Here is a 13,300-nt window from a genome sequence, read left to right on the forward strand (position 1 = left end):
GAGAAGGGGGGGTAGAGAGGGGTAGAATGAGAGAAGGGGGGGGGTAGAGAGGTGTAGAATGAGAGAAGGGGGGAGGTAGAGAGGTGTAGAATGAGAGAAGGGGGGAGGTAGAGAGGTGTAGAATGAGAGAGGGGGAGGTAGAGAGGTGTAGAATGAGAGAAGGGGGAGGTAGAGAGGTGTAGAATGAGAGAAGGGGGGAGGTAGAGAGGTGTAGAATGAGAGAAGGGGGAGGTAGAGAGGTGTAGAATGGAGAAGGGGGGAGGTAGAGAGGTGTAGAAAGAGAGAAGGGGGGAGGTAGAGAGGTGTAGAATGAGAGAAGGGGGGTAGAGAGGTGTAGAATGAGAGAAGGGGGAGGTAGAGAGGTGTAGAATGAGAGAAGGGGGGGGTAGAGAGGTGTAGAATGAGAGAAGGGGGGAGGTAGAGAGGTGTAGAATGAGAGAAGGGGGAGGTAGAGAGGTGTAGAATGAGAGAAGGGGGGGTAGAGAGGTGTAGAATGAGAGAAGGGGGGTAGAGAGGTGTAGAATGAGAGAAGGGGGGTAGAGAGGTGTAGAATGAGAGAAGGGGGGAGGTAGAGAGGTGTAGAATGAGAGAAGGGGGAGGTAGAGAGGTGTAGAATGAGAGAAGGGGGGAGGTAGAGAGGTGTAGAATGAGAGAAGGGGGAGGTAGAGAGGTGTAGAATGAGAAGGGGGAGGTAGAGAGGTGTAGAATGAGAGAAGGGGGAGGTAGAGAGGTGTAGAATGAGAGAAGGGGGGTAGAGAGGTGTAGAATGAGAGAAGGGGGAGGTAGAGAGGTGTAGAATGAGAAGGGGGGTAGAGAGGTGTAGAATGAGAGAAGGGGGGAGGTAGAGAGGTGTAGAATGAGAGAAGGGGGGAGGTAGAGAGGTGTAGAATGAGAGAAGGGGGAGGTAGAGAGGTGTAGAATGAGAGAAGGGGGGGTAGAGAGGTGTAGAATGAGAGAAGGGGGAGGTAGAGAGGTGTAGAATGAGAGAAGGGGGGTAGAGAGGTGTAGAATGAGAGAAGGGGGGTAGAGAGGTGTAGAATGAGAGAAGGGGGGTAGAGAGGTGTAGAGTGAGAGAAGGGGGGGTAGAGAGGTGTAGAATGAGAGAAGGGGGGGTAGAGAGGTGTAGAATGAGAGAAGGGGGGAGGTAGAGAGGTGTAGAATGAGAGAAGGGGGGAGGTAGAGAGGTGTAGAATGAGAGAAGGGGGGAGGTAGAGAGGTGTAGAATGAGAGAAGGGGGGAGGTAGAGAGGTGTAGAATGAGAGAAGGGGGAGGTAGAGAGGTGTAGAATGAGAGAAGGGGGAGGTAGAGAGGTGTAGAATGAGAGAAGGGGGGTAGAGAGGTGTAGAATGAGAGAAGGGGGAGGTAGAGAGGTGTAGAATGAGAGAAGGGGGGAGGTAGAGAGGTGTAGAATGAGAGAAGGGGGAGGTGAGAGAGGTGTAGAATGAGAGAAGGGGGAGGTAGAGAGGTGTAGAATGAGAGAAGGGGGGAGGTAGAGAGGTGTAGAATGAGAGAAGGGGGGAGGTAGAGAGGTGTAGAATGAGAGAAGGGGGAGGTAGAGAGGTGTAGAATGAGAGAAGGGGGGAGGTAGAGAGGTGTAGAATGAGAGAAGGGGGGAGGTAGAGAGGTGTAGAATGAGAGAAGGGGGGAGGTAGAGAGGTGTAGAATGAGAGAAGGGGGGGTAGAGAGGTGTAGAATGAGAGAAGGGGGGTAGAGAGGTGTAGAATGAGAGAAGGGGGGAGGTAGAGAGGTGTAGAATGAGAGAAGGGGGGGAGGTAGAGAGCTGTAGAATGAGAGAAGGGGGGAGGTAGAGAGGTGTAGAATGAGAGAAGGGGGAGGTAGAGAGGTGTAGAATGAGAGAAGGGGGGAGGTAGAGAGGTGTAGAATGAGAGAAGGGGGGAGGTAGAGAGGTGTAGAATGAGAGAAGGGGGGAGGTAGAGAGGTGTAGAATGAGAGAAGGGGGGAGGTAGAGAGGTGTAGAATGAGAGAAGGGGGGGAGGTAGAGAGGTGTAGAATGAGAGAAGGGGGGAGGTAGAGAGGTGTAGAATGAGAGAAGGGGGGAGGTAGAGAGGTGTAGAATGAGAGAAGGGGGAGGTAGAAAGGTGTGGAATGAGAGAAGGGGGGGAGGTAGAGAGGGAAATGGAAAGGGGGGATTAGAGAAAAAGGCTAATAGAGATGAACGAAGCCAAGAAGTGAGAGAGGAAGAGGAGTTAATGAAAGTGTTTGTTTACCGCGGTGCATGACTCTACGGGAGTGCATGTGCTCCAGGGCACTGCATAGCTGGACAAAATATTTCCATATTGTCCTCTCCGGGATGAGCCGCCTCTTCTTCTTAAAGTGCTGCGAGAGAGAGAGGAGAAGTTAGGAAAATAGACAGAAACAGAGCTGTGAGGAAAGCCTGGATTCTATCTCTCTCGCTCACGCACACACACACACGTCCCACAAAACGCACACACTGCCTTCCCTCTCTCCACAACAAGTGCACACACACACACTCGCCTCAAAACCCCCTGATTCAATGTCAGACAGCCAAAAAAAAAACAGTGCCGAACATCTAAAGAATGGATCTGTGCATTACCATTTAACCCTCTCCCTGCCTCTATTTGAGTGTGTAATGAGAGGCACCCTAACGAGAGTTGACACTGCCAGCGCACAGAGCCAAGCACCTAATTAACAATCATCTGGCTAATTAAACTGCCTAAACTTTGTTTAATGCCCCAAAACAACAAATGTTTTTGTATTTTCTTTCCACTTTTTTGGAATGAAGCAACTTTTTTTAATAACAAAGATATTTGCCGCCAGCGAGATGTTTTTGACTTTGATCTGCATATCGGTTGAATTGAGAGCTTGGAATTAGGAACCTCTTTCTACAGAGAGGAAAGGGGAGAGGAAAGAGAGAGACAAGAGGAGGGGAAAGAGAGAGACAAGAGGAGAGGAAAGAGAGAGACAAGAGGAGGGGAAAGAGAGAGACAAGAGGAGAGGAAAGAGAGAGAGGAGAGGAAAGAGAGAGAGGAGGGGAGGAAAGAGAGGAGAGGAGAGGAAAGAGAGAGACAAGAGGAGAGGAAAGAGAGAGACAAGAGGAGGGGAAAGAGAGAGACAAGAGAGGAAAGAGAGAGAGAGGAGGGGAGGAAAGAGAGAGAGGAGGGGAGGAAAGAGAGAGAGGAGGGGAGGAAAGAGAGAGAGAGGAGGGGAGGAAGGAGAGAGAGAGGAGGGGAGGAAAGAGAGAGAGGAGGGGAGGAAAGAGAGAGAGGAGGGGAGGAAAGAGAGAGAGGAGGGGAGGAAAGAGAGAGAGGAGAGGAAAGAGAGAGAGAGGAGAGGAAAGAGAGAGAGAGGAGAGGAAAGACAGAGACAAGAGGAGAGGAAAGAGAGAGACGAGAGGAAAGAGAGAGACAAGAGGAGAGGAAAGAGAGAGGAGAGGAGGGGAAAGAGAGAGAGGAGAGGAGGGGAAAGAGAGAGACAAGAGGAGGGGAAGAGAGAGAGGAGAGGAGGGGAAAGAGAGAGACAAGAGGAGGGGAAAGAGAGAGACAAGAGGAGAGGAAAGAGAGAGAGGAGAGGAAAGAGAGAGAGGAGAGGAAAGAGAGGAGGGGAGGAAAGAGAGGAGAGGAGAGGAAAGAGAGAGAGAGGAGAGGAAAGAGAGAGACAAGAGGAGGGGAAAGAGAGAGACAAGAGGAGAGGAAAGAGAGAGAGGAGGGGAGGAAAGAGAGAGGAGGGGAGGAAAGAGAGAGAGAGGAGGGGAGGAAAGAGAGAGAGGAGAGGAAAGAGAGAGACAATAGGAGGGGAAAGAGAGAGGAGAGGAAAGAGAGAGACAAGAGGAGAGGAAAGAGAGGAGAGGAGGGGAAAGAGAGAGAGGAGAGGAGGTGAAAGAGAGAGACAAGAGGAGAGGAAAGAGAGAGACAAGAGGAGAGGAAAGAGAGAGACAAGAGGAGAGGAAAGAGAGAGACAAGAGGAAAGAGAGAGGAGAGGAGAGGAAAGAGACAATAGGAGAGGAAAGAGACAATAGGAGAGGAAAGAGAGAGACAAGAGGAGGGGAAAGAGAGAGAGGAGAGGAGAGGAAAGAGAGAGACAAGAGGAGAGGAAAGAGAGAGACAAGAGGAGAGGAAAGAGAGAGACAAGAGGAGAGGAAAGGGAGACAAGAGGAGAGGAAAGAGAGAGACAAGAGGAGAGGAAAGAGAGAGAGGAGGGGAGGAAAGAGAGAGAGGAGGGGAGGAAAGAGAGAGACAAGAGGAGAGGAAAGAGAGAGACAAGAGGAGAGGAAAGAGAGAGACAAGAGGAGGGGAAAGAGAGAGAGGAGAGGAGAGGAAAGAGAGAGACAAGAGGAGAGGAAAGAGAGAGACAAGAGGAGAGGAAAGAGAGAGACAAGAGGAGAGGAAAGGGAGACAAGAGGAGAGGAAAGAGAGAGACAAGAGGAGAGGAAAGAGAGAGAGGAGGGGAGGAAAGAGAGAGAGGAGGGGAGGAAAGAGAGAGAGAGGAGGGGAGGAAAGAGAGAGAGGAGAGGAAAGAGAGAGAGGAGAGGAAAGAGAGAGACAATAGGAGGGGAAAGAGAGAGGAGAGGAAAGAGAGAGACAAGAGGAGAGGAAAGAGAGAGAGGAGAGGAAAGAGAGAGACGAGAGGAAAGAGAGAGAGGAGAGGAAAGAGAGAGAGGAGAGGAAAGAGAGAGAGGAGGGGAAAGAGGGACAAGAGGAGAGGAAAGAGAGAGGAGAGGAAAGAGAGACAAGGGGTGAGGAAAGAGAGAGGAGAGGAGAGGAAAGAGAGAGACAAGAGGAAAGAGAGACAAGGGGAGAGGAAAGAGAGAGACAAGAGGAGAGGAAAGAGAGACAAGAGGAGGGGAAAGAGAGACAAGAGGAGAGGAAAGAGAGAGAGGAGAGGAAAGAGAGAGACAAGAGGAGAGGAAAGAGAGAGACAAGAGGAGAGGAAAGAGAGAGACAAGAGGAGAGGAAAGAGATGAGAAGAGAGAGACAAACAGATGCGGAGAGGGAAAGGTGGAGAGATGAGGAGAACGATTGTGTGGAGGATGTATGTGTGGATGTGCATCTTTGTGTGTGTGTGTGATGGGGCGTGGCAGTGTCAGGCCGGTGGAGGTACAGAGAGGCTAAGGAGAGGTTGTGTCTGTCAGAGCAGGCTGTCAAGAGCCTGGGGGACTCTGCTCTCTCTCTTCATCTCTCTCCCCTGATCTATCGCTCTCTCTCTCCATCTCTCTCCCCTGATCTATCGCTCTCACTTCATCTCTCTCCCCTGATCTATCGCTCTCTCTCTCTTCATCTCTCTCCCCTGATCTATCGCTCTCACTTCATCTCTCTCCCCTGATCTATCGCTCTCTCCATCTCTCTCCCCTGATCTATCGCTCTCTCTCCATCTCTCGCCCCTGATCTATCGCTCTTTCTTCATCTCTCTCCCCTGATCTATCGTTCTCACTTCATCTCTCTCTCCCCTGATCTATCACTCTCTCCTCATCTCTCTACCCTGATCTATGGCTATTTCTTCATCTCTCTCCCCTAATCTATCGCTCTCTCTCAAACACACATCCCACAACCACACTCCATATCCCCCTTCTCCTCACTCACACTCTCGCTCTCTCCTGGCCCTGTCTATCCCAGCAGACGAGCCAGGGGGATGTTATTCAAGCCCCTGAAAGTTTGGCCTCTCCCTGCCATGCACCACCTGAGACCAGCCACCAGTAACCAGTCAGTGTCTGACCTCTAACCTCTGACCTCTGACCCCTCACCTTGATCATCTGAGAGAGGTCACCGGCGTCCGCCAGCTCCAGCAAGATGTTGAGTTCGTTGTCCTCGATGAAGGAGTCCAGGTACTTGATCACGTTGGGGTGGTTCAAATGCTGTGAGGAGAAGGAAACAGAATGTCAGTTCAGGTTCTACAGTCATGTCTGTTTGAGAAGGGGATGTTTTCTATCTCAAATCAGACAAACCAAACTGTTCCAGTTCCAGAGTTAGACAAGGTTAACATGTCTTACATTTTACATTTTAGTCATTTAGCAGACGCTCTTATCCAGAGCAACTTCCAGTTAGTGAATGCATTCATTATTTTCAATTTTTCATTCCCCCGTGGGAATCAAACCCACAACCCTGGCGTTGCAAACGCCATGCTCTACCAACTGAGCTACATCCCTGCCGGCCATTCCCTCCCCTACCCTGGACGACGCTGGGCCAATTGTGCGCCGCCCCATGGGTCTCCCGGTCGCGGCCGGCTACGACAGAGCCTGGATTCGAACCAGGATCTCTAGTGGCACAGCTAACACTGCGTTGCAGTGCCTTCGATGTCTTGTTGTCCTCACTCAAATGTATTAACACGTCCCCGCTAAAACTTACAGGACAGGTCTGATTTCACTATTACTGAAACAGGATACAAGTGGGAAATATAAAGATCCAGTCCATTAAAAAAATTGGATGCCCCTTACACTTCAGTGTTGGGATGCAAAAATTCTAGCAAAATGTATAGCGCATAGAATTTCAAAGGTATTGTCGGACATTATTCATTCTAATCAGACAGGTTTTTTACATGGACGATACATTGGAGATAATATAAGGCAAGTACTGGAAACAATAGAACACTATGAAAAATCTGGGAAACCAGGCCTGCTATTCATTGCAGACTTTGAAAAGGCATTTGATAAAGTACGACTGGAGTTTATATATAAATGCCTGGAGCATTTCAATATTGGAGAATCTCTCATAAAATGGGTTAACATCATGTATAGTATCCCTAGGTGTAAAATAGTAAATAATGGCTATTTCTCAGAAAGTTTTAAACTGTCAAGAGGTGTAAAATAAGGTTGTCCACTATCGGCATATCTATTTATTATGGCCATCAAAATGTTAGCTATTAAAACCAGATCCAACAATAATATCAAGGGATTAGAGATCCAGGGCTTAAAAACAAAAGGTGTCATTGTACGCTGATGATTCATGTTTTCTTTTAAATACACAACTTGAATCCCTCCACAGCCTCATAGAGGATCTAGATACATATTCTAACCTCTCTGGATTACTACCAAATTATGATAAATGTACTATATTACGCATTGGATCACTAAAAAAATACAATTTTTACATTACCATGTAGTTTACCAATAAAATGGTCTGATGGTGATGTGGATATACTCAGAATACATATCCCAAATGAAATAAATGATCTCACTCCAATAAATGTTAATAGAAAGTTAGCAAAAATAGATAAGATCTTGCTACCATGGAAAGGTAAATACCTGTCTATTTGTGGAAAAATCCCCCTGATTAACTCATTAGTATTATCCCAGTTTACCTATTTGCTTATGGTCTTGCCTACCCCAAGCGAACAGTTTTTTAATTTATATGAGAAAAAAATATTCAATTTTATTTGGAACGGCAAGCCAGACAACATTAAACGGGCCTATTTATATAATGAATATCAATCCGCAATTCGGATGACAGAAATTATTAAATATTAAAGTATTAGACCTATCACTAAAAGCTTCAGTAATACAAAAGTTATACTTAAATCCGAACTGGTTCTCTAGCAAATTAGTAAGATTGTCTCACCCCATGTTCAAGAATGGCCTTTTTCCCTTTATTCAGATTACAACCTCTCACTTTCAGTTATTTGAAAAGGAAATAATCTCCCAAATATCACTATTTCTAAAACAAGCCATACAAAGTTGGTTGCAATTTCAATTTAATCCTCCAGAGAACGACAGAACAAATAATGCAACAAATATGGTGGTTAAACTCAAATATACTAATTGTTAAAAAAAACATATATATTTTTTAAAGAATGTTTAAAAAAGGTATAATCTTCGTAAATGATATCATAGGTAGGACTGGTGGAGTTATGTCGCACATGCAGCTAACAAAAACATATGGAAATGTCTGCTCTACCCAAAATTACAACCAAATAATTGCAGCATTACCGCAAAAATGGAAGAGGAAAGTGAAAGGGGGAAAAAGTAAGGAACTTGTCTGTCGGCCCTGCATTAAAGAACTTAATTGGTTAAAGAAAATTGTGATAAATAAAAAAGTATACCAGTTTCATTTAAGGACCAAAGGATTGACAGCCGTCCCATATAAATTGCAAAATAGTTGGGAAGAGATTTTTGACGAACTGATTGCATGGCATAGTGTTTATGAACTGATACGCAAAATGACGCCGGATTCAAAACTTATAATTTTTCAATTTAAATTATTATACAAAATTCTTGCTACCAATAGACTGTAATTTATATGGGGGATAATCAATCAATCTTCCCAGCTCTGCAGATTTTGCTGCGAAGAGACAGAATCATTAGATCATTTGTTTTGGTACTGTCCATTTGTAGCTTGTTTTTGGACACAGGTCCAGGAATGGCTAAAGGATTGCAATATTTACCTGGAGCTAACCCTGCAGATAGCACTACTGGGTGATCTGAAAAGTCATAGTCAAATCGATCAATAATATAATAATACTTTTAGCAAAAATGTTTATTTTCAATTTACAATCTGTAAAAACAATGAGAATAGAAGGGTTCAGAACTTTTATAAAACATCACAGTACAGTTGAAAAATATATGGCAAATAGAAATCCAAAATGGATGGTGTTAAGAGATAGATGGGAGGTGTTGAATGGAGTTGAAGGATGGGACTAATAACAATAAGATAACTAATGTAAAGCATACTGTGTCCATAATAAGTATATAGGTTATAGGTTGAGAGCTTTTGTGAAAGAGCACAGTTAGAAAGATACGGCATATAGAAGCACACCGGATGGACATCATGAAACTGATCGGAGAGGTTGAGGGTAGAGGAAGTTCAGGAGTAAAAACAAACAAAATAGAATTATTGTAGAATTGACCATAAAATGTATATAGTATGTATAAGCTGTACGTAGAGGCCTAAGCGTTGTTGTTCACTAGTTTACTCCAATTAGGGAAGGGGTGGTGGGGTTGGAAAGTAATAAAGGGAAATATATATATTTTTAAAAGGATATGTATATGCATGCATGAGAGCACCAGCTGTTCCGGATGACTATGTGATCACGCTCTCCGTAGCCGATGTGATTACCAGGACGTGTACTCCGAGCATGTGCTGACCAACTGGCAAGTGTCTTCACTGACGTTTTCAACATGTCCCTGACTGAGTCTGTAATACTAACATGTTTCAAGCAGACCACCATAGTCCCCGTGCCCAAGGACTCTAAGATAACCTGCCTAAATGACTACCGACCCGTAGCACTGACGTCTGTAGCCATGAAGTGCTTTGAAAGGCTGGTCATGGCTCACATCAACAGCATTATCCCAGAAACCCTAGACCCACTCCAATTTGCATACCGCCCCAACAGATCCACAGATGATGCAATCTCTATTGCACTCCACACTGCCCTTTCCCACCTGGACAAGAGGAACACCTACGTGAGAATGCTATTCATTGACTACAGCTCAGCATTCAACACCATAGTGCCCTCAAAGCTCATCACTAAGCTAAGGATCCTGGGACTAAACACCTCCCTCTGCAACTGGATCCTGGACTTCCTGACGGGCCGCCCCCAGGTGGTAAGGGTAGGTAACAACACATCTGCCACACTGATCCTCAACACGGGGGGCCCCTCAGAGTGCGTGCTCAGTCCCCCTCCTGTACTCTCTGTTCACCCATGACTGCATGGCCAGGCACGACTCCAACACCATCATTAAGTTTGCAGACGACACAACAGTGGTAGGCCTGATCACCGACAACGATGAGACAGCCTATAGGGAGGAGGTCAGAGACCTGGCCGTGTGGTGCCAGGACAACAACCTCTCCCTCAACGTGACCAAGACAAAGGAGATGATTGTGGACTACAGGAAAAAAAAGAGGACTGAGCACGCCCCCATTCTCATCGACAGGGCTGTAGTGGAACAGGTTGAGAGCTTCAAGTTCCTTGGTGTCCACATCACCAACTGCGAACTATCATGGTCCAAACACACCAAGACAGTCGTGAAGAGGGCACGACAAAGCCTATTCCCCCTCAGGAGACTGAAAAGATTTGGCATGGGTCCTCAGATCCTCAAAAAATTCTACAGCTGCACCATCGAGAGCATCCTGACTGGTTGCATCACCGCCTGGTATGGCAACTGCTTGGCCTCCGACCGCAAAGGCACTACAGAGGGTAGTGCGTACGGCCCAGTACATCACTGGGGCCAAGCTTCCTGCCATCCAGGACCTCTATACCAGGCGGTGTCAGAGGAAGGCCCTCAAAATTGTCAAAGACTCCAGCCACCCTAGTCATAGACTGTTCTCCCTGCTACCGCACGGCAAGCGGTACCGGAGTGCCAAGTCTAGGTCCAAAAGACTTCTCAACAGCTTCTACCCCCAAGCCATAAGACTCCTGAACAGCTAATCATGGCTACCCGGACTATTTGCACTGCCCCCCCACCCCATCCTTTTTACGCTGCTGCTACTCTGTTAATTATTTATGCATAGTCACTTTAACTCTACCCACATGTACATATTACTTCAACTATCTCAACTAGCCGGTGCCCCCCGCACATTGACTCTGCACCGGTAACCCCTGTATATAGCCTCCCTACTGCTATTTTATTTTACTTCTGCTCTTTTTTTCTCAACACTTTTTTTGTTGTTGTTTTATTTTTACTTTTTTTGTTAAAATAAATGCACTGTTGGTTAAGGGCTGTAAGTAAGCATTTCACTGTAATGTCTGCACCTGTTGTATTCGGCGCATGTGACCAATACATTTGATTTGATTTGATTATATATACACTACCGTTCAAAAGTTTGGGGTCACTTAGAAATGTCCTTGTTTTCGAAAGAAAAGCAATTTATTTGTCCATTAAAATAACATCAAATTGATCAGAAATACAGTGTAGACATTGTTAATGTTGTAAATGGCTATTGTAGCTAGAAACGGCTGATTTTTTATGGAATATCTACATAGGCATACAGAGGCCCATTATCAGCAACCATCAGTCCTGTGTTCCAATGGCACGTTGTGTTTGCTAATCCAAGTTGATCATTTTAAAAAGGCTAATAGATCATTAGAAAACCCTTTTGCAATTATGTTAGCACAGCTGAAAACTGTTGTGCTGATTAAAAAAGCAATAAAACTGGCCTTCTTGAGACTAGTTGAGTATCTGGAGCATCAGCAATTGTGGGTTCGATTACAGGCTCAAAATGGCCAGAAACAAATAACTTTCTTCTGAAACTCGTCAGTCTATTCTTGTTCTGAGAAATGAAGGCTATTCCATGCGAGAAATTGCCAAGAAACTGAAGCTCTTGTACAATGCTGTGTACTACTCCCTTCACAGAACAGCGCAAACTGGCTCTAACCAGAATAGAAAGGGGAATGGGAGGCCCCGGTGCACAACTGAGCAAGAGGACAAATACATTAGAGTGTCTAGTTTGAGAAACAGACACCTCACAGGTCCTCAACTGGCAGCTGCATTAAATAGTACCCGCAAAGAGACACCAGTCTCAACGTCAACAGTGAAGAGGTGACTCCGGGATGCTGACCTTCTAGGCAGAGTTGCAAAGAAAAAGCCATATCTCAGACTGGCCAATAAAAAGAAAAGATTAAGATGGGCAAAAGAACACAGACATTGGACAGAGGAAGATTGGAAAAAAGTGTTATGGACAGACAAATCGAAGTTTGAGGTGTTCGGATCACAAAGAAGAACAGTTGTGAGACGCAGACCAAATGAAAAGATGCTGGAGGAGTAGAACGCTATAGGCTAGGTGGGGTAACACACAGCTAACCGGTATAATGCATTATGACGTGGTCATAATGCATTATAAGACTTGTAATAAGGTGTATGACCTTGTGATATCTCTCATGAGTTATTATCAACCAGAATAGTGAGTCAGAATAGTGCTTCAATTTGGAATGTGATAGGAACAAAATAAACAGTAAGCCAATTCAGTGAAGCTCAGTGGCATTACCAACTGGTTGAACTGGTTAGAGTGTCTGCCCTGAGATTGGAAGGTTGAGTGTTTGATCCCTGGTCAAGTCATACCAAAGACTCTAAAAATGAGACCAGGGCCCATATGTATCAAGCGTCTCAAAGTTTTAGAATTCATTTTACAATTCTTCTATTGGTTTTTAAATCAATCCACGATTGTGCACCCCAATACATGTCAGACATGCTTTTAAGTTATGTACACAGTAGGTCCCTCAGGTCCTCTGGCACAGGCCTTTTAACTATCCCAAAGCCTAGGACCAAGAGGCATGGAGAGGCAGCCTTTAGTTACTATGCTCCCAGCCTCTGGAATAGCCTTCCAGAGAACCTGAGGGGGGCCGAAACTGTGGACATATTTAAAAGAGATCTTAAAACACACCTTTGTTTTTCCTTAAAGTGCTTTTTAGTCTTTCAGTTTTTATTGTTATTCTTTAGTTTTTTCATTTTATGTTTGTTGTGTAGTAAATATTTCTGATTTCATTTTCATAGTTTTTTTTATTTGTTTTTTTTTTTCCTGTGACGCACCTTTCGTTGCATTCCATGTCTGAAATGTGTAGTATAGATAAAGCTTTATTTTATTTTATTTGAAAGTAGGAGTGATGATCTAGGATCAGTTTAGCCTTTTAGATTATAATAAATACGATTGTATGGGCGGGGGGAACCTGATCCTAGATCAGCACTCCTACTCTGAGATGGTTTATGAATACTGGCCCTGATGCCTCTCTGCTTGGCACTAAGGAGACTGATTGAGGGTAAGAACTTACGATAGACTAGCGTCCTGTCCAGGGGGCCGTTCTACGGGCCGTTCTGATAACCATATTACTGGTCTGTTTGGGCTGTCAGAATCAGCCCATACATTACTCAGAAATCCCCTGACGCGTATGGGTGGGATAGGAAAACAGAATCATACTATAGCAATCTCACCTACGGATGTGTGTGAGCATGCGTCCGGGTATGTGTGATCGTGTGAAAATATAGCATTTGTCTGTGAGTATGTGTGTGTGTGCGCCCATCTCTTCGTTCGTGTAGAGTCAAATGACCAACAGACTTCTACCCCCAAGCCATAAGAATAGCCAGACTGCTAATAGTTAATTAAAGGGTTACCCAAATTATCTGCACTGACCCTAAGCACACTCACTAGACTATATATACACACACACACACATACACACACACACACACACCTCACTCACACACACACTAGATTGACACTCCCACACATTCACATACACCACACACACACACACACACACACACACACACACACACACACATTACACACACACACACTTTTACATTTGTTGCTGCTACTCTGTTTTTTATTTTACTCTTATTCTTATTATATATCCTGATGTCTAGTCACTTTACCCTGCATTCATGTACATATCTACC

The 13,300-nt window shown here is 45.2% G+C and overlaps 1 protein-coding gene across 1 annotated transcript in view; it reads right to left on the bottom strand.

The window, feature by feature from the left end:
* nek6 (NIMA-related kinase 6) overlaps positions 1-13,300 on the bottom strand; it is a 95,903-nt gene that overhangs the window by 25,159 nt on the left and 57,444 nt on the right. Inside the window, exons 5-6 of the mRNA XM_041897525.2 lie at positions 5,720-5,830; positions 2,229-2,337 (exon numbers count right to left, since the gene is read on the bottom strand). Coding sequence (XP_041753459.1) covers positions 2,229-2,337; positions 5,720-5,830 — 220 coding nt within the window. The remainder of the gene's footprint in view (positions 1-2,228; positions 2,338-5,719; positions 5,831-13,300) is intronic.

Source organism: Coregonus clupeaformis, chromosome 15, assembly GCF_020615455.1.
Source record: "Coregonus clupeaformis isolate EN_2021a chromosome 15, ASM2061545v1, whole genome shotgun sequence".
Lineage (NCBI taxonomy): Eukaryota > Metazoa > Chordata > Actinopteri > Salmoniformes > Salmonidae > Coregonus > Coregonus clupeaformis.